This window comes from Cibotium barometz, chromosome 41 (genome assembly GCF_041138505.1).
Source record: "Cibotium barometz isolate CiBa-2024 chromosome 41, ASM4113850v1, whole genome shotgun sequence".
NCBI classification, from domain to species: domain Eukaryota; kingdom Viridiplantae; phylum Streptophyta; class Polypodiopsida; order Cyatheales; family Cibotiaceae; genus Cibotium; species Cibotium barometz.
The window spans coordinates 9282103-9304064 of NC_141086.1; the positions used below are offsets into that span (position 1 = coordinate 9282103).

Below are 21962 nucleotides of genomic sequence, written 5' to 3' on the forward strand. Positions count from 1 at the left end.
TTGTGATATAGCACTATCGTGCTTCTTTCCAGTAGCAGTATTGTGATATGGCACATTTGTGCTTCTCTTTGTAGCACTATCATGATATAGCACATTCATGTTTTTGTAGCACTATCATGATATAGCACGTTCATGTTTTTGTAGTAGTACTATTATGATATAGCACGTTTGTGCTTCTCCTTGCATATCACTATGATCCTGATATAGCATGTTCATGCTTCTCTCTATAGCGCTATCATATTATATCATGTTCATGTTTTTATAGCACTATCGGGGCATTGCACATTTTTGCTTATCATAATATAGCACGTTCGTGATATGTGCATGTAAACATGATCACTATATAGCACATTTGGTATATATCACAATCATGAAATAGCAATATATTATAATATAAATTATGTTTTTTTATTCATATTTATCTATATAGCAATAATATATTTAAAGCTTCCAACACGTTATTTAGGTGACAACTTCTTGTACTTTCCCAACAAGGAGAGAGAATTTCTCTTGGGTTGTATACAAGAAAAATGATATCACTTTCTTTAAACTCTTGTTAGATCGCTTCAGGTTAGTATACTGCTTTTGTATGTTCTAGGCAGCTTTAATGTCCTTCTTTTGTATGTTCTAGGCAGCTTTAATGTCCTTCTTTATAGACCATATTTGGTAATCCATCTTATTTAACATCTACTTAGACACTTCCACTCTTTGATCAGTGGATTGGACCAATTCAATAGCATTAGGAAATCTTGTCCATAGAGTGCCTTAAATGGACTCATCTGGATGCTTTAATAATGAAAAGCATTATTAAAGAAACTCATTCTGATGCTTTAATGATGAGAGGCATTATAAGAAAACTTTACCAAATGTAGATACTTCATCCATCTTATAGTGAGTCCATCTCCATGTTCAATATGACTTGTAAATAAAACCATTAAAGTGGGATTGAATCAAAAAGAACCATAGTTATGGCATAGGAAGAGGGATCTTACATTCTCCCCCACTTGAAGATCTAAGATTTCCTCATCTCACACAAATTAGGAATAGTCTTTCTTTAATACGCCCTCTTTCTACTAAGTGGCATCCTTAGTTGGCATCACCCACTTGACGATATGAGATTTCCTCATCTCACATGAATTGGGGATAGTCTTTCTTTAATTCTTCCTCTTTCTATGAAGTGGCATCCCTAGGCGAGAAAAACTTACACTTGACTATATACACTTCTAAAATCATGTTTTTGAGAGGCTTTTCTCTCATGTTTAAAAATGCTTCTGGTTCCAATTCTACTTATCCTTAGGTAGGAAAAGAAACTTATTCATCATCCAATATATGACTAGTATCCGAGACATACTTCTTCAGTAGATTAACATGAAAAATATTGTGGATTTTAGCTTAATTTAAGTATGGAAAGGTCCGTTTTCAATCCTCCAAGGTGAAAATTTCCATATTGTCTACTCTCCCTTTTTCAAGTCTAAAACCAATCCTAGTTAGGTTTGGAAATCTAGGCTTGGTAATATTCAAATCCTAGAGATCATGCTATGTGTGAGCCTTGGGTGGGCACAAATCCTAGAGATCATGCCATGTGTGAGCCTTGGGTGGGCACAAATCTTAAATGTACATGTCACTTTATGTCCACATGAGCTTCGAGAGGATCCACATAAGCACCGTGCCACCTCACCTTACCACTTTATGTCCAATAGTAGCCACCTTGTATGTAGGCCCATAAATCCAAGTGCAACATGTGCTCCCGATCGGAGGAAGTAAAAGTTTGTAAGCTTGATCTCTGATTCTCAGTGTAATTACATATGGTCCACAATATCTCGTGTGGGTGGGTGTAAAAATGTAACTGCAGTAGTTTCAGATAATGCATCAAATTACAAATTAGCAAGACAAAATGTAATGACAAAGCATCCAAAGATAACATGGTTTTCACGTACAGCTCACACGCTTAATTTTCTCCTTAAGGATATTGGGAAGTGTTTAATAACAATGGGGTAGAGTACACAAACATCAAGGACAGAGAAAATGAATAGTAGACATATAGTGTTAATGATTATGTAGATTAAGCTAGTGGACATGTATAATAGAATTGAATTCCATAAACTTTTTAACATTCATATAAATTTGAAAGAGGCCAAGCACAAAAATATCTATAGCATGAATATCAAGGTCTACAGATTCCCACAATCGAAGTCCACTTTGACTTCTATTACAATTTCAGTGGCTTTTACCACTAACCTCCCATGGAGCTTCATTGTCAATTTCAAGGATGGAACCGTGATTAGGGAAGGGGTATTGGCTAACATTACTCCATGCACAACAGCTTCTTAAGCCATGTATTTTGTCCTATGCAAAATGATTACGGGAAATCTCCGAGCTTATAACTAAGGTGCACTTTTTAGTGAGAGAATGTATTTTTTAAAGAAGGTGTGAATTTAATAGGAGAGACTTAGGAGGCTGAGAAAATAAGATTAGAAAATTAAAAATTTTAAGTTAACTAGTTAAGTTGGCATGTGCACAAACCTAGGGCTTTAAAAGCTACTGAAGTTCTAGTAAAAGTCAAAATGGGACTTCATATACTGGGTGGTTTGATATACCCAATCAGTGTGTTTAATTTCATTAATGAATCTTGAATCATTGTGTTTATCAATTTCCTTTTTATAATTGCTGTGTATTTTGATTTTTTAGTAAAGTGATCCTTCCACTGTAGGTACAGTGGTTACATCACTGATGGGGACGCTCCTTTCATGTGTATGACCATGTAAACATTAGGAAAAATATGGACTCAAAAAGGGGCCGTGTAAGAGAGCCCATGTGGTGGGGACGTGTAAGCAAAAGGCGAATACTTTTGAATATAATATTTGCTTGTGGAGCCTTGGATCCCTCTGAAAGGCCCAATTTTTTATTCAAATGCCTGACATGTGGTGTATTAGTTTATTCTCAAGGCTGACATGGTGTAATAACTTATTCCAATGGCGGGAATCCTAGTTCTTTTGAGCGGGAAGCTCTTTGGGTTTATCTCTTTTCCACCCTTTCTTTCCATTTCTGAGCCGAAATAGCTTGCCTGTTTCTCATTTCCCCTTCCATTTCAATGAGTGTCTCTCCGCCTCCACCTTTGAATCTGTTGCACATTCAATGAAACATTGATTTAGCACACGTCGAGCTTTGATGAGATCTTTGGGCGACATTTTTGAAAGAAGATGAAAGGGGTCTTGATCTTCAAGCTCTGGCCTCTAGGCGAGAGACCATTCGTGCGCTCCGGCAGATAAACATGGGATCTCTCGCCGTCCTCGGACCACGATTCAATTTGGGAATACAAGTTTGAGGTGTAGAATGCTTATTCCCCATGCTGGACGAAGAAGTCCAGATTTTGAATGATCCTCACAAGGAGATGAACGACAAAATCTTGCGGTGTGTTTTGAGGTATGTGATAAAGCTCACCTTCTCCAACCCCTTTTTTTGTAACTTACACTTTGTAACTTACATTTTGTAACTTACACTTTGTAACTTACACGATTCATGACAACGCGAGAAAGATAGTGTTTAATTTTACGTAAGGTTCAACTCGCGTTGTTGTGATGAATCCAGATATTTTTGGGCCTGTTCTTCAAGCAATGGTATTCTGATGCTGATTCCAATTGTTGTGCAGCTATCTTATTTCAATTTTGCCTCGCACGCCCCTGAAGGCGCCGGTGCCACCCAGCACGGCAATCTCATTGGTGGCCTGATTGATGAGGCCCTGCAGGCTGATTGTTGGCCAACGCAGTGTCATTGTAAGGAGGAAGGGACACCGCCTGAGTCTTCTTTTTTGCATACTTCGAAGAGTGAGTATTTTTTTTGGAAGATGGCATACCCATGACATGTGATGTTTTATTCCTCCCGCCACATATCGAAATAAACTAAGATATCCCTACTCATGCAGTTCCCATTGGAGCCTGGTACTCGTTGACGTGCAAGCAGCAAGGGTGTACCTCACAAATTCAATGGCGGGCGTCCAGGGCCAACGTCAAGCTGTAAGTACAACAAAAGTAATCTCAGACTTAGTTTGTGGATATATGTAACGAATTCGTTAGTTTGAGTGTGGTGAAAATACTTTTATATTGCTGAAGGTCTGACAAACAAAGCTAATAAACATTATTTTATAATATGAGGGGCAGATAGCAGGCGTGACAGAAGAATTTAAAATTATCATAGGACTGACACGCAGGTTTTGTTAATATTTTTTGAAGATTTGGAGTATCTCCACGTTTTGGGTGGGTTTGTACAGAGGACCCACCACCAATGAAGCCCATTGGGAGGATTTCTTGCCACCGAACCCATGTGGTTATTATTATATAGAAGTCTGAAACAGCCCCCTTTTGAGTCCAAATTTTTCCTAATGACAATCCTCTAATTATTTGATTTATTTAATCAGGTCTTCTTCTTCCTTAGTAGTTAAGTCCATAGAAATATACACGATCTTTGGCTTTTGGTCAAGCTCCACTATATTTACTTCCTTAGTAGTTAAGTCCATAGAAATATACACGATCTTTGGCTTTTGGTGAAGCTCCACTATATTTACTTCCTTAACTTCTGTTGGTCCATCATAAGATGCTTGTCCTTCCTTGGACATTTGTGCTCTAAGGCGTGCCACCATTCTCTCATCAACATTATAAGTCTTGAAATGCTCAAGTACTCGCCTTAGATCTTCACCTTATTCTTCTATCATGTTGGTAGCTAAAGCTCTCTTGGCAACCCTCTCAATTTTTGATATTGCTCTATTAGCCTTTCTTTTGTGGCTGACCAAGACAGTTTGGGTTTCGAGAATTTTTCATCTTCAAGCTTTTTTTAAAACCTTTTCCCACAACCTCGTTCAATTATCCCCCCCATTTTTCGTGAACATTTGTGGCTTCAATAAATCTAAGCCATTGTGCCATCTACATGTGTACAAACGAGTTTATTGTTCTTTCTAGCTCGGTAGCATTTCTTTCAAATCCATCTATGGAATTGTTTGTTTGACTCTTTCATAGTTCACTCTTTAGAGCTACTTCCTATGCTTATTCTTACTCAAATTTGAATCCTACAAGTTGATCATTCATCATCTATACTAACGTAGTTTGGGGTTGATCCTTGTTGAGAAATGTGGTGTCATTGAGCACAAGAGTTGGTAGGGAGTTAGTATGAGTAGTCCAAATGAAGTACAAGCCCACTGTCAAGCATAGATCATTGGATTAAGGATTTTCCCCAACAAGATTGTGGTGACAAGCCCACAAACAGGACAAGCCCACAAGATTGTGGTGACAAGCCCACAAACAGGACCCATCATCACACCCCTAAACATGATTGGGGTAAGTAATCAAACTCAAAGGCATCCTAAAAAATCTAGATCAAACACCGTTGAATGCTATCACCCAACTATGATCCATGGCCTAGGTGGCGGAATCTAACAAGAAGAAGAAAAAAACTAGAGAAAAAAGTCAGTTAAGAATGAGAAAATAAAGGAAACCAAAAAGACAAATCTTGGGACACCTTAAGAGCCAGTCTTCATTAGACCTAGATAAGGACTCGGCCTCCCTGGACACAAGGGCTGATTCTAGCGAAATACCCTCCAAAACCAAGAGCACTAGGAGGGAGATCCCACGGGAATATGCGATTCCAGAAACTAAATCACACATGACAAAACGTGGCTCTTATCATGTGACCCTTAGAAGGAGATTGAGCAACTCCAGGAACTTGGTGATTTAGTTACAAAACCCAAGAGGAGCTTGAACCAAAACCTAAGCAAGTGAGAGTCTCAAATATTGTACACCCTAGTACCTTAATGCCTACTACTGAGATTCACAAACCTCAAGATGTGTTGAGTGTCATCATGGAAGAGACTAAGACCTCCACCTCCCATAGCTCGATCCCTGATTAGTTCAAGGGACAATTACCATACAGAAACCCTGAGACCATCTTGAAAATGGATTTTCCAATCTCACCGACGCCTACTTATGGAAATGAGGTCATGAACACACCACTAAATATACACAAACTGTTAGACTTTATGGCCTCATAAACCAGTACAACTATAACCACCTGATTGAGTGGAGATCCAAAATTGTTTGAAGTGATGAGAGCTCTCCTTAATGGGGAACTCAATGTCGGATTACCATCATTTGCTGACATGCATAAGGCACGTCGCCAATATACAATGGAGACACCTTGTATTGTACCCAAATCAATAGTCCCAGTGGAAGAAGAAAATGCCAAATCTATGGTTAAACTTCCACTTAACAAACTAGGACAATAATTTGAAGGTGATGAGTCTAACACACTACTGCCAATCATGGCCAAGGGTATCACAGTAATGGGAGTCGTAGATGGTGGTGCGAGAGAGAGCATAATCACCAAGAAATGTTGGAAGAAGATGGCCAACGCCACGTCTAAAAGTCTCAGACATCATTGTCAAGATGGCTAACGGGGCTAACCTATTGGGATGCTACGAGAATTAAAAATCAAGGTTTTCAAATATATCAAGTTAAACATACCTTCATTGTTATGGACTCTTCCAAACAACAAGAATCATATAAAATGATCTCAGGATGCACGTTCATGAGAAAAGAAAAGATGGTACATGACCAGTCTAAAAACCATGTCTACCTCCAAATTGATGATTCCATCATCAAGGTTGATCTTGTGACTGGCCGTGTACATCCTATGAGTAGTGGAGGACTTTTTGAAAACCGTTTAGACACCACCACTTATTCAGTCCCATTGCAATACTGCTATACTTGCAGAGAAGAGACTGATGTAGGGAAGAAGCCACCCTATAAAGATGATAAAATATAAGCTATTGAGCCTGAACATGATCTAAAATGGATACATATGATGGCTACAATCGATAACTGGGGAGCTAGAGGATCTACATGGGTTACACCTAGTGGTGAGGAGCTCCCTAAGGTTGTGCCCCTCCGAAAATGATTCGTACTGTACCTTATGATACCGAGGGGATTGGTTATAGTGAACTTGAGTTCACATGTGATGACTCAAGCTCAAGCACCAATAGTGGTGAGGGGTCTGAAACGGAGATTGAAAGTGACACCAACTCCTCAGTCACCAAAAGAAAAATAGAGCCCATAACATCCAAAGAAACTACATGGAGTAGCTCCGAATCTAATACAGATTCCCAATTTGAAGAAAGGGATGAAGTTCATCAAGACGGCAAGGAGAATCTCTGAGGATGGGGGAGATGTAAACACTATTCAGTGAATCATCATAAAAGGCTACAAGTAAGAACAACTACTGTCCAATGGCTCCAGTACATGGGTGCATTTGACTTACATCGAAAGTTTATAGACGATTGGAGAAGTTACAAAATGTCAACTATTGTAGACCACCCCCAATTGATATAGATAAGGTGGAAGTATCTCATGAACCAAAATAGAGTCGCTCACCTAGAAGGAAACAAAATCGTGAACTAGCATAGAAGGAATGAGAGGCTAAGGCTATAGCTAAAGCAGCTGATGAAGGAAAGGAAAATGAGCATGATTTGCACCTACTAGTACCTGAGCATTGCAAATCATACACCATACGGGAATGCAAGTTAGTGTTTAATAATCTCAAACGTAACCTCATAAGTCAGATTGGAGGAGTCTATGATAGGCTTTCAAAGGTCAAGGAAGTAGATTTGGCCGAACCATGAGAAATAAGAACTTAAATAAGGCCAAGGAGGCTAAACTTGTAGCTCTCCTCAAGGATTATAGGAATTACTTTGCATGGACATACCATGATATGAAGGGAGTTCTTGTAGAGGTTGTACATCACACCATCCCCATGGTACCCGAACCTAGCAAGCTACCATATGGGCAAGCTAGGTTTATCCCAGATGAGTTCAAGGATTGTACCCAACTCTTATAAAAGGGAGTCACTTCCAACAAGCAAATGTAACACACAATCCACTCATCTCAAGCAATATCAAGTAAGGGAGTCACTTCCAACAAGCAAATGTAACACACAATCCACTCATCTCAAGCAATATCAAGTAAGTCCACTTGGTTGCATATCTTGTTTATCTCTTTTAGTTATTTTTCATTCCTGTTTATGCTCTTTTAATCATGTTTAGAAAGCACGACATCCATACATAATGCATCAAAGGCACATAAGAAGATCAAGTATAAATCATTATGCAACAAAGAGCATCTAGTCCACATCAAAGAACCTATCAAAGAGCCAAGAGTCAAGCCAAATAGCAAAGGCCAAGAGCTAAGAAGCATCCAATAACATGAAGAAGAAAAAGGTGGTCATGACATCGACATGAAGCATGAAGTAGGGATCTTAATCAAGCAAAAGCAAAAAAATCTCAAGCAAGCAACAGCACTGAGCAACAAAGGGACTACAAACCAGTACCCCAACCTCATCAATCCATATGTTGTAAGCCACCAAATGAGTAGGCAAAATGTATGTGTTTGTATTTACGCTTTACCACCTAATAGTAGCCAAAAAACACCTCGGGAAAGTGATGCAAATGTAAACACTGCTGACCACCTAAGAGTAGCTAATCAAGCTCCCAGAGAGACAGATGTTCCATGTCCAAGTCGAAATGTCAATCCACCTACAACCTACATTAAGAGAGGGTGAAGTATTTGTAAACCTCACATCTGACCACCTTACAGTAGCCTATAAAACACAGCACCAAGGGGGGGTGTTCAGAAATGTGGTGCCACTGAGCATAGGAGTTGGTAGAGAGTGAGTATGAGTATTCCAAATGAAGTACAAGCCTAGCAAGCTACCACATGGACAAGCTAAAATGTGAAATGTCCAATTTTCATAGAACACTAGTTCTAGTAATGGGATATACATCTATCTTCTAGGGACATTGGGTTTGCACCTCTAAGTTGCAAAGTTGCAGGGGAGGTTATTCGAGTAGTGGTGTTCTAGTCATCTCCAAACAGTCGCCTCTCTTGGGATGTGTGTCCCAAGTTTGTAGGTTTACTTTCAACGTAGGTGAATCCTTTTGCAAGTATATGTGGTTACTAGACCAATCATGGACTAATGAGGCATCCCTCATGAAAGGTATACCTAGAATAACGTTGTGTTGTCGTAGAACATTCATAACGACCACAGTGGAGAAATGTATATGAAAAGACCGTGAGTTTGTCATTTCTCAATACACCCATTGGTCTCGTCTTAGTTTCATCTACCATGTTCTCACAATTGGATCCTTCCTTTCCAATGACAGTTTTTTCCATGATTGCTGCATCATTTAATATGGCCCCGTCACTTGACTACCTTTAGGGCTAACCAAAATAGTTGCATTAGTGTCATCACTTTCATAGTAGTGTCCCATTTTGCTCATTGGAATCTCACAATTCTTTTCTTGCTCTTTTGGATTGATTTATTTCTTCAATGTAAAAGGCGAGTCACTTTCACGAGGTCACGTGATGCAATGATTCCTCTTTCTACCCAATCCTTGAGACCAAGACATAACCTAGGATTTCTCTTGAGGCATGATTCTAAAGGTACTTCAATCATTACAAAAAGGATCAACATTAGTCCTTCCACATCTTCGGGTGAATGAGAGAAAAGTGTACTCCTTGATTACTAGAACATGACAACAAAGGTTCTTAAGGAACAATGTCTACTTGATCCATCGTGTCAAAGAAGCAAGGGTAGGATTCGATTCATCACTTCTTTGTTTGTTCCTTCCCTTACTGGCTCTACAACATCAAGTTCGTTTGACAATATCCTTCCTCGTGTGGGAGAGACTGTATTAGAAGACCTTATTTGGGTTTGTTTGGATTTTTTCACTTCCTCGTAGCACTGCTAAACCAAGGCCTTGGCAAATGATCCACCCGAGTTCAAGTCCCACCGTTGGTCGTATATGCCCTTGTGTTGTATTCTACCGACGTTAATACCTCTCTCTCCCATAGTGTGTGTGTGTGTGTGTGTGTGTGTAATAAAAGAGGACTCTTGCACTACCTTTCTACCACCCACAAGTGGGGCAGATTGGCTAGTACAAGAGCCCTTATAAAGGCCATGATCCACCCGAATTCAAGTCCCACCATTGGTCGTATATGCCCTCGTGTTGTATTCTAGCAACGTTAATCTCTCTCTCTCTCTCTCTCTCTCTCTCTCTCTCTCTTTCAGCATTCGGATATTCTCATCCCCTTGGGAGTACTAGGCACATCACTTTTCTTTTTGATTTGATATTTTGATCTATCCTCGTAACTAGATTCGATTGAAGCGGTTTCCACTATATCTAGATCAGAGCCATCCTAAATGCTCACTTGGTGATCTCCATTCCCAATTATTTTAGCTTTTCTTCTTCGGCCACACTTCCTAGCCGGCTTATCCGCTTGTTGCGCTTAACTTGGAGTCGACGAGTGATAATATTCACTATAACAAGATAAGGAATTAACGACGCTTTTTACCGATTTAACAGTGTTTTGCATTTCATCGTTATAAGCACCACTCAATGGCATTTATATACGTTGCTAGAAGCACCTTGCGCTAGAAAAATTAACAAAATACTCCAAATGAAGTCCACAAAAACATCCAGTAAAAATTTATCACATAAATTTATCAAACATAAATATTTTTATAATAAAGAACAAAAAATTTATAGTAAAAATTTATGTGATAAATTTTATAGTAAAAATTTTATCATATAAATTTGTAAAACATAAATATTTTTATAACAAAGAACAAAAATTCAACAAAATGTTATAAGCAAATCAATATGTAAAAAGGTATATAATGATTTATATCTTTTTATAGTACTATATGTAAAACTCCCGGAGCTTTTTCAGCTGCCGGAAGGAAGCAGGAAGCTCCGTGATGGCTGAGCGCCATGCATGAAACTCTTCTAGACTTTCAAGAGACCCAAACTCTTCCGGTAGCTCCTGCAGCTCAGAGCACCCATCCATGTCAAGCTTCCGTAGCTTTTTCAGCTGCCCGAACGAAGCAGGAAGCTTTGTGATGGCTGAGCCCCATCGTGCAGAAAACTCTTCTAGACTTTCAAGACACCCAAACTCTTCCGGTAGCTCCTGCAGCTCAGAGCAGCCACCCACGTCAAGCTTCCATAGCTTTTTCAGCTGCCCGAAGGAAGAAGGAAACTTCGTGATGGCTGAGCCCCCTGCATTAAACTCTTCTAGACTTTCAAGACACCCAAACTCTTCCGGTAGCTCTTGCAACTGAGAGCACCAACCCATGTTAAGCTTCTGTAGCTTTTTCAGCTGCCCGAAGGAAGAAGGAAGCTTCACGATGGCTGAGCCCCCTGCATGACACTCTTCTAGACTTTCAAGACACCCAAACTCTTCCGGTAGCTCCTGCAGCTCAAAGCACCCTTCCATGTAAAGCACTCGTAGCTTTTTCAGCTGCCGGAAGGAAGCAGGAAGCTTCGTGATGGCTGAGCCCCCTGCATTAAACTCTTCTAGACTTTCAAGAGACCCAAACTCTTCCGGAAGCTCATGCAGCTCAGAGCACCCATCCATGTCAAGCTTCCGTAGCTTTTTCAGCTGCCCAAAGGAAGCAGGAAGCTTCGTGATGGCTGAGCCCCATCGTGCAGAAAACTCTTCTAGACTTTCAAGACACCCAAACTCTTCCGGTAGCTCCTGCAGCTCGGAGCACCCACCCATGTCAAGCTTCCGTAGCTTTTTCAGCTGCCCGAAGGAAGAAGGAAACTTCGTGATGGCTGAGCCCCCTGCATTAAACTCTTCTAGACTTTCAAGACACCCAAACTCTTCCGGTAGCTCTTGCAGCTGAGAGCACCAATCCATGTTAAGCTTCTGTAGCTTTTTCAGTTGCCCGAAGGAAGAAGGAAGCTTCTTGATGGCTGAGCCCCCTGCATGAAACTCTTCTAGACTTTCAAGACACCCAAACTCTTCCGGTAGCTCCTCCAGCTGAGAGCACCCATCCATATAAAGCACCCGTAGCTTTTTCAGCTGCCCGAAGGAAGAAGAAAGCTTCGTGATGGCGGAGCCCCCTGCACAAAACACTTCCAGACTTTCAAGATACCCAAACTCTTCTGGTAGCTCTTGCAGCTGAGAGCACCGATCCATGTAAAGCTTCCGTAGCTTTTTCAGCTGCCAGAAGGAAGAAGGAAGCTTTGTGATGGCTGAGCCCCGTGCATAAAGCTCTTCTGGTCTTTCAAGCGACCCAAACCCATCCATGTGACAACGCACCAATAGCGTTCTCCTCTCCTTGAAGGGAGAAGGAAGCTTCGTGATGGCTGAGCCCCTTGCACAAAACTCTTCTAGACTTTCAAGAGACCCAAAATCTTCTGGTAGCTCCTGCAGCACCTCATAGCACTCATCCATGTCAAGCTTTCGAAGCTTTTTCAGCTGCCCGAAGGAAGAAGGAAGTTTCATCTGTAAAGTACATGAATCAAAGTTCAGAACATCTGAACTTTTAAAAGACCAAAGTCTTCTAACATTATCAAATTTTCAGCTGCTCAAAGGAAGATGGGAGCTTCATCATCAGTGTGCAATCATGGAGTTCTTAAATTGAATTCTCTCTTGTAAAATTAAAGTTCACTTTTTAAAGTCAGATCTCATGAAATTACAAAAGTTTGAAGATCAAATCAAACATTTAAAAATAATAATAATGACTATATACCTTAAAGTTCATAGTGGACCGGAATTCCAGCACAGTAAGAAACTCCAGGTCTAATATTTCTTTAGAAGGAGCCCATTTCAACCACCTTATTTCCAATGCTTTTAGCCCCTCATCATCACCCTCCAGATATGTTCCATGCAGAAAAAGCAATCGTAAAGATTGCATTTGGGAAAGCAAACTCGCATTCAAGTTTTTCCGGTAAGTGGCAAGCCCACGGATTTGATCAAGACCCTGCAACCATAAACCAAACCATTATTGCATGGATCGTGTTTTATCACTCATGTAGATCTTACAATGTTTGGGCAATATCCATATATTTAATGAGTGTCTGGATTATGGAGTCTATGGGAACTACATTAGTGAATGTAGATCAGTAACAAGCATTTGCATTATGCTCCTGCAATGCCAGTGTAGAGCAACTGAAATGGAAAATACTGGGAGAGCCACCCACCCTCCACACCAGAAAAAAGCTTCAAAACAACAAGTGCAAGTGCAAAGATGGGAAAAAGGAAAAGCGACCAATCAAAAGAGTTTCTCGAGTAAAAAGTTAAGGATGAACAGTAGAACAAGTTGCTTTCTAGGCATTCGCAACAGCTAATTTGAATCTTTGTAGTCTTTCGTTTTTGTATTGTCTTTGCTTCCTACGGCATCGTTTGCATACATAAATGTGTGCTGAAAACAGAGAAGTGGATACGCACCTGCTTACTTCGCAGCACTTGCATCAATTCGGTATCATCCTACACCCTACTCCACTTGCCCGACTGGTTGACAATGCCTCTCCCCAAATCCCTCAAGTGATCATGCATTGTGAGGCACTCATTTTCATCCACCTTCACTAGACAGAAGTCTACCAAGCTCTCTAGACCACTTATCCACCCCTCTACCAAATCATCGCTTTCCCAAAAGTATTCGGCACTCTGCCTGCCTTCACCAATCAAGAAGCAAGCCACATCTAGAAACATTTCCTGCTCATGCTTACTAAGAGCCTCATAGCTAACCTTCAAACAAGCCTCTATGCGTTTGGCAAGCCCACGGATTTGATCAAACCCACGGATTTGATCAAGACCCTGCAACCATAAACCAAACCATTATTGCATGGATCGTGTTTTATCAATCATGTAGATCTTACAATGTTTGGGCAATATCCATATATTTAATGAGTGTCTGGGTTATGGAGTCGATGGGAACTACATTAGTGAATGTAGATCTGTAGCAAGCATCTGCATTATGCTCCTGCAATAGAGCCACCCACCCTCCACACCAGAAAAAAGCTTCAAAACAACAAGTGCAAGTGCAAAGATGGAAAAAAGGAAAAGCGACCAATCAGAAGAGTTTCTCGAGTAAAAAGTTAAGGATGAACAGTGGAACAAGTTGCCTTCTGGGCATTCGCAACAACTAATTTGAATCTTTGTAGTCTTTCATTTTTGTATTGTCTTTACTTCCTACGGCATTGTTTGCATACATAAATGTGTGCTGAAAACAGAGAAGTAAATAGAGAAGTGGATATGCACCTGCTTACTTCGCAGCACTTGCGTCAAGTCGGTATCATCCCACACCCTACTCCACTTGCCCGACTGTTTGACAATGCCTCTCCCCAAATCCCTCAAGTGATCGTGCATTGTCAGGCACTCATTTTCATCCACCTTCACTAGACAGAGGTCTACCAAGCTCTCTAGACCACTTATCCACCCCTCTACCAAATCATCGCTTTCCCAAAAGTATTCGGCACTCTGCCTGCCTTCACCAATCAAGAAGCAAGCCACATCTAGAAACATTTCCTGCTCATGCTTACTAAGAGACTCATAGCTAGCCTTCAAACAAGCCTCTATGCGTTTGAACGTTGAAGTAGCGCTACTACTTAAAGTCTTGATTGCTTCTTCCCAGAATTTCTTTTCCTTCCTCACCCTAAGATGCCTACCAAGCACCTCCAGCGAAAGGGGAAGACCAGCGCATGCTTCACTTACTTTCTCTGCTAGCTTTTCAAAACCTAGATCTGGCGAAGGCTTCTTGAAAGCGTTCAGACACAAAAGTTGCAAGGACTCATCACGGTCCATGCCTTGTACCTCGTAGCGTTCACCCCTGATGACATCAGAGAAATCATTGCCGCCGTGAGGAAATACTGTTTGGTTCCTGGATGTTACAAGCATTCGACTTCCCGGCTGAAGGGATGCCAGATCTATGATTTCCTCGATGGATTCAAAGTTCTCTGGATCATCCAATATGATCAGGACCTCCTTCCTCCTTAATCCAGCTTTTAAATGCCCTTTCTTCTTTCCCACATCGTCCCCTTGGAACTTCTTTTCATGCAGCAAATCTTCGAGGAGCTGATTCTGTAATTGACTCGGTGTCTTACGCTGACAATTTTCCACAAAGCTTGCTGCTTGAAACTCCTTTCCAAGTCTCCTGTAAATAGCGCGAGCAAGAGTGGTCTTGCCAATGCCACCCATGCCCCAAAGCAGCACAAAGTACACACTTCCCTTTTCTTTCAAATGAAACAGTTCGAGCACATCATGGACCCTCTCCACCAAACCAACTGCTTTGAGGTCATCCTCCACGGGAATCCTGCCCTGAATCTCCTGTGCTATCCTCTCTACGAGAGCTTCCAGCAACCGTCCTTCAAATCTGCACATAATTAGATAATATCGCATAGATTAGTGATATAAGTGAGAAGATTAACTCTACAAAAAACGGTTGCAAATCAAAAGTAGTTTCGTACTGGTTAAAGGTCTCCAGGCGGAAGCCCTCGAGCCATGAGACATCACACAAAGCATCTTCCCACCCTTTGATCGTGCTTTCGTTGTGCTTGCCTTGTCTTCGATGGGCCTCGATCGCTTTTGCAAACGGCCCATTCTTCCTGTTTCTTAGGTCTTCTGGCTTCACGTCGTCATAGAAGACTGGAAATAGCTTGGCTTTACTAGAGCTCTTGGTGCTCTTCAACATCTCCACAAGTTCATCCAGACACCACCGAGACTCTGCGTAATTGCTTGTAAAGATGGGCACTTGAATGATTGCTTTTTGGGCAGCTTCCAGCATGAAAGGGCGAACATCGTCTCCTTCTGGGAGCTCCTCCATGTCCAGAAATGCTTTGATCCCACGGCTTTTCAGGAAATAGTAAAGTGTATTTGCAAATCCACGCTTCATGCGAATCCCACGATGGCTGATAAACACCGCATGGGTGCCGACAGACGAATGCAAAGGCAGATGAGCAACAGGGCGCGGAGTCGCTTCTCTGTTCATGCCTGAACATCTGTGTGTGTGTGTGTGTCTCTCGCTCTCTCTCCATTAGAACAGACAGACTTTTAAAACTTCGAGATGTCCCAGATGTCCCAGTCAGTGTGTGTGAAGGCGCGTTTAAACTTCGCAATGGTAGTAAAACCTCGGGCGTTTAAATTTCTTCGAGTGGTAGTAAGATCATTGCTTTTATCTCTAAAACATAAGGATCATTGCTTCTATCTCTAAAAGATAAGGTTACTGGCTGTGTGGCACTGCTCACCAAAAACTAGCAGTTAGTGTAGTTTTTCAAAGCCAATATGCAACTTCAAGGGTAGAGTTGTAGGTAGTTCTAAAGGACGAAAAATTTATTAGTACTTTGAATTTAATGATATGTAAAAATTATATTCTTTAATTTCTGTATAAAAATGGATAAACCTCGTTATTATTCGTAGAGGTTTCTCTCATGTACAGAAGTATATCACTGCAGTATTTTTACTCATATAGTTTATTGCATATTTGGATTTCTAGTTTAAAAAGATAATTAAAAAACTGTTTTGTCTTTATGAAAACTGAACAGAATTCTGTGATGTTTTCCATTGCTTCAAAAAGTAGTTTTTCGTGATGAGCACTCGCTACTAGCCTATAAAAGCATGTAGCTGCTGTAGGCTTATAATATCAATACAATCAACCTTGAGTCGTACAATCTAGTCTCTCTCTCTCTCTCTCTCTCTCTCTCTCTCTCTCTCTCTCTGCACACACATTAACGTGATGGAGATATTCGACCCTCCATAACCTACTTCCTATCTACTATGCTACCAAACCTTCATTTCCTATAGCATCAAGGTGAGTGGGCAAACTGGGATTGACTTTGGTAAAGGAGCTCGCATATTTGGAAGCCCGAGAGTTGTGTAGGGCATGGGGCAAAGTGAGAGATCAGAATGCCTTGATATTCTTTGACACAGGTGCTAGAGCCAACTTCATTTCACCAGATTTGGCTGGCCGATTGGGGATTCGCGCAGAGGAGATGGGGCCGTTACATGAGACTAATATGGCCTGTCCAAGATATGCAGAACCCGTTACTCCTATCATTGGGAAGCTTCGGCTTCATTTGCAGGGTTACGTGGACAGCGAAGAGTTCTTTATCATGCCACTTGATGCCTGTGATGTTTTGTTGGGGATGCGTGGATGTAAAACTCAAAGGGAAATCTGTTCCTATTGTATCCGCTTCGGCGATTTCATCAGTAATGAAAAAGCATCTTTCCGCGTACTTGATTTATGTAAAGGATGCACAGGATGATGAGTCTAAGTCTAATTTGTCTATGTTAGATAAGGACAGGACTGATTTCTTATGTGGGTTTCAAGACTGTTTTTCCGAGTCATTGCCAGGAGAACTTCCTCCTGAGAGGCCAGAAGATCATGCCATTGATCTGATTCCTGGTAGTACTCCACCAAATAGACCGCCGTACCGTGTTAGTGCAGCCCAGCAGGAAGAGATTATGAGTCAGGTGTAGGAGCTTTTGAATAAAGGGTTGATACAGCCTAGCTCATCACCCTTTTGCTCACCTGTGCTCTTAGTGCAGAAGAAGGATGGTTCTTGGCGCATGTGTATTGATTACAGGGCGCTGAACAAGAATACCATTAAGAATCGATTCCCCATACCGAGGATCGATGACATCTTGGACCGCTTACAGGGCTCCACAATCTTTAGTCGTATTGACTTGAAAAGCGGGTATCATCAGATACGCATTAGACCCGAGGATGTGCATAAGACAGCATTCCGAACCACGTTTGGGTTGTATGAGTTCTTGGTTATGCCCTTTGGTTTTGACAAATGCGCCTGCCACGTTTAAGAGAATGATGGACAGGATTTTCAGGCCTCATAGAGAGTTTGTGGGCACATTCTTTGATGATATGATTGTGCATTCACAAACTGAGGAAGAGCATAGAAGGCATTTGGCCATTGTGTTTGCAGAACTCAGAAACCATAGGCTGGTTGTTAATGGCAAGAAGAGTGAGTTCTTTTTGCAGGAGATACATTTCTTGGGGCATATTGTATCTGCGCATGGAGTCCGTATGGATCCAGCAAAGGTGGAAGCAATACTTAATTGGCCAGCTTTGAGGACCGTGCATGATGTACGCAACTTTCTGTTGGGGTAAAGGCGTTATGCCCACCCTTATAGTGTGTACAAGCCCATAAGTTATAGTACATAGTACACTTAGTACTTTTAATGTACTAAGTGCACTATGTGTACTAGTGCAATATACATGTGTGATAGGGGAGTCACACACTCATGCTTTTCATGAGTTGACTTATCCCCACAACTCTCACTCTCTCTCCCTTGCTTCTCTGTGTATGTCTCCCATGAATGAACTCTAAACCCTAATTGACAGGTTTCTCCCCATCAACTGGTATCAGAGCTGGTGCCCATTTGACACAGGCAGGCAGCAACTTTCCCATTCAGCAGCCTGTGTGTGAAGAGGCGCAGCCACCCAGTTAGCGCAGCAGAAGCCAGCGCATCAACAACAGCAGCCAGCGCATCAACTGCACCTACAGGTAGTCGGCGGGCGTCCATCAAGTGGGTGAAGCGAAGGCTTTTACTACTTGACACGAGCCGGCAGAAACGGTGCGGTGAGCGTGTAGCCTTGGTGGCCACAAGGCGTTAGACGTGCGACGGGCGCCGTGCTGCTGCAGGTTCACGCAAAGCTGGCGGATAGGCGAAGGCAAACGCCCACCACCGTGACATCGTGATCAACGCCCGACCATTAGCGAAGGGGGCGCCCGTCAGCAAGCTTCCATCTGGCAGCAACCTGGTATTGTTCTGTGCGCTGCTGGGAGTACAGGCAACAACCTGGTATTGTTCGCATCACTCGCCCTGACAAAGCGTTGTTGGGGTAAAGGCGTTATGCCCACCCTTATAGTGTGTACAAGCCCATAAGTTATAGTACATAGTACACTTAGTACTTTTAATGTACTAAGTGCACTATGTGTACTAGTGCAATATACATGTGTGATAGGGGAGTCACACACTCATGCTTTTCATGAGTTGACTTATCCCCACAACTCTCACTCTCTCTCCCTTGCTTCTCTGTGTATGTCTCCCATGAATGAACTCTAAACCCTAATTGACAGGTTTCTCCCCATCAACTGGTATCAGAGCTTTCTTGCTTCCGCAGTGGGAGATAAAGCTTGGGAGAACATTTGTGAGCACTTTGTGTGCTTTGGGTGCAGTGTTTGCACATCTTGGGTGCAGTGTTTGCACATTTGCAGGGAGTCAGGCATTAAAGGTTGTATTTTGCTATGGCAACCACAGGTGAGAGCTCTTCATTGCTTCATATCAAGAAGCTTGAAGGCTCGCATAATTATGATATTTGGCAAACCCAGTGCTACAATGTGTTGCTCCAGAAAAAGCAGCACAAGCCTATCAAAGAAAGGGGTGTGATGCCCGCTTCTCTTACAGCTGAAAAGTGGGAAGATATGGATGAGCTGGCAAGATCTACTATCATGTTGTCTGTGTCAGACTCATTACTTTTCAGCATTCGTGAAGAGAAGACAGCTTGGGGAATGTGGCAGAGATTGCAGGACTTGTATGCCCAACAAAGTGCCTCAAGCAAAGTGTATTGGTTGAAGAAACTCATAGGCCTTCAGATGAAGGAAGGGGCTTCTATGACAGCCCATCTCAATGAGTTTAATGGTATTGTCAGCCAGGTTATAAATCAAAAGTTGGCAATGGACGATGAGTTCAAAGCCACTTTTTTGTTATGCACTTTGCCAGAGAGTTGGGACACATTCAGGACAGCCACTAGCAATTCGAATGCTATGCTGTCATATGCAGATGTTGAGGGTGCTCTTCTTCAAGAAGAGATGAACAGGAAGAACAACTCTGTTGGAAAGTCCAATGCAATGAATGCACGTGGGAGATCCCAGCAAAGGGGTAAAAGCCAAGAAAGGGGAAGGAGCAAGTCTCGCTCCAAAAAGGATTTGGAATGCCATTATTGTGGCAAGAAGGGACACATCAAAAAGCAATGCTACAAATGGAAAAATGATCAAAAAGAAAAGGGAAAAGGCAAAGACAAAGAGAAAGACGAAGCCAAAGATGTAAAGCCAAAGGGCAAAAGTGGAGTCAAGATCGAAGAAATCAATGTGTCACATGCAGGTGGCAGTGAGGATGAGGTCCTATTTACTTCTTCACTTGATGCCCATTCACTTCTTACAGGTGGTCATGGTATGCACTCATGGATCATTGATTCAGGTGCCTCCTTTCATGTCACAGGTTGCAGAGACTTGTTTGTCAGGTACACTGCAGGCAATGAAGGAGTTGTTTATTTGGGTGATAACCATGCATGCAAGATACTTGGCAGAGGTGATGTGAGACTTGTGTTTTCAGATGGCTCACAGCTTATGCTCCATGATGTCAGGCATGTGCCTGAGATCAAGAAGAATCTGCTTTCTACTGGACAGCTTGATGATGCTGATTATGTTACCACATTTGGTAGTGGAAAGTGGAAGATTAGTAAGGGCTCACTGGTTGTTGCCAGAGGCTCTAAGGTGGACACTCTTTATTTCATGCATGCAGGTGTTTGTCACCATGCAAATGTAAATGCAACCGAGCTGCCGGAAATCTCTATGTGGCATAGCCGGTTGGGACACATGAGTGTCAAGGGAATGGAGCAATTGTCTCGTTTGGGTTACTTGCCTTCTCTAAAGTTTTCAAGTTTTCAGTTTTGTGAGCATTGTATTTATGGTAGGCAACTACAGTGCCCCCACAAGAAAGCTCTTGGACAGAAAGATGCTCAGTTAGAGCTTGTGCATACAGATGTATGTGAGATGCCTCAGCTTTCTTTGGGAGGGGCAAAATATTTTGTGTCTTTTATTGATGATGCCACACGCAAGGTGTGGGTTTATCCTCTTCGTTTGAAGAGTGATACATTCTCAGTGTTTCAGAAGTTTGTTGCTCATGTTGAGAATCAAACTGGCAAAACACTGAAGGCTTTGCGTTCCGACAATGGTGGAGAGTATACGTCCAAACAGTTTCAGGACTTTTGTGATGCTAAAGGCATCAAGAGGGAGCTCTCTACTCCTTATGATCCTCCACAAAACGGGACAGCAGAGAGGATGAACAGGACCATACAGGAGAAGGTCCGTTCTATGTTGTCACATGCTGCATTACCTCATGGTTTTTGGGCTGAAGCTGTTATGACAGCCGTTCACCTTATAAACAGGTCACCTAACACGAGGCTTGGTGGGAAAGTGCCAGAAGAAGTATGGACAGGGAAGCCTCCGTCATACAAGCACTTGAGAGTGTTTGGTTGCGTTGCGTACGTGCACATACGCAGGGAAATGCGCACCAAACTTGATCCCAAGTCTCACAAATGCATATTCCTAGGATATGGTGACAGAGGTGAAATGGGGTATAGACTTTGGGATCCCATGAATAGAAAGATCATACGCAGCAATGATGTCATTTTTGATGAAACATGCATGTATAAGGAGCCTGCAAGGCAACAGGAGCCTGGCAGAGTCATCTTTGATGATGATGGACATCATGGACAACAACAGAGGGCTGTAAATCAGCCATTACAGCAGGAAAACCAGCCCTTAAATGGTGCTGAAAATGGTCCAAATGGACAGCCAGATATGGCAGAAGATATCCCTATGGATATACCACAGTTGGAGGATATACCGGGCATGATTTTTCAGCCTTATGGCATGGAACAGGAGCCACCAATGGGTGATATGCAGGCTGGACAGCAACCTGCAAATGATGGTCATTGGGTACGGAGGTCCACTAGACCCTCCAGAGCCCCTGACAGGTTTGTTCCAGGGGTTGACTATTTGATGCTTACTGACTGTGGGGAGCCCTCATGTTATAAAGAGGCTTTACAGAGGGCAGACAAGGCTCTATGGGAGCGTGCCATGAAGTCAGAGATGGATTCTCTGCATAAAAATGGAACATGGAAATTGGTGCCTTTGCCTGCAGGCAAGAAGGTTTTGCCATGCAAGTGGGTATACAGGCTCAAAGTTGCACCAGATGCAAAGCCAAGATACAAAGCCAGGTTAGTGGCTAAGGGCTTCAAGCAGGAATATGGTGTGGACTTTGATGAGATCTTCTCTCCAGTGGTCAAAATGACCACACTTAGAGCTGTGTTGGCTTTGGTTGCGCATGATGATCTGG

The 21962-nt window shown here is 42.1% G+C and overlaps 1 protein-coding gene across 1 annotated transcript in view; it reads right to left on the reverse strand.

The window, feature by feature from the left end:
• Window positions 1-10696: 10696 nt before the first annotated feature.
• The window catches only part of LOC147614672 (TMV resistance protein N-like), a 42682-nt gene continuing 31416 nt past the window's right edge, over window positions 10697-21962 (reverse strand). Inside the window, exons 2-6 of the mRNA XM_086779775.1 lie at window positions 15293-15815; window positions 14088-15198; window positions 13320-13643; window positions 12577-12807; window positions 10697-12329 (exon numbers count right to left, since the gene is read on the reverse strand). Coding sequence (XP_086635901.1) covers window positions 10740-12329; window positions 12577-12807; window positions 13320-13643; window positions 14088-15198; window positions 15293-15813 — 3777 coding nt within the window. The 5' untranslated portion in view covers window positions 15814-15815 and the 3' untranslated portion in view covers window positions 10697-10739. The remainder of the gene's footprint in view (window positions 12330-12576; window positions 12808-13319; window positions 13644-14087; window positions 15199-15292; window positions 15816-21962) is intronic.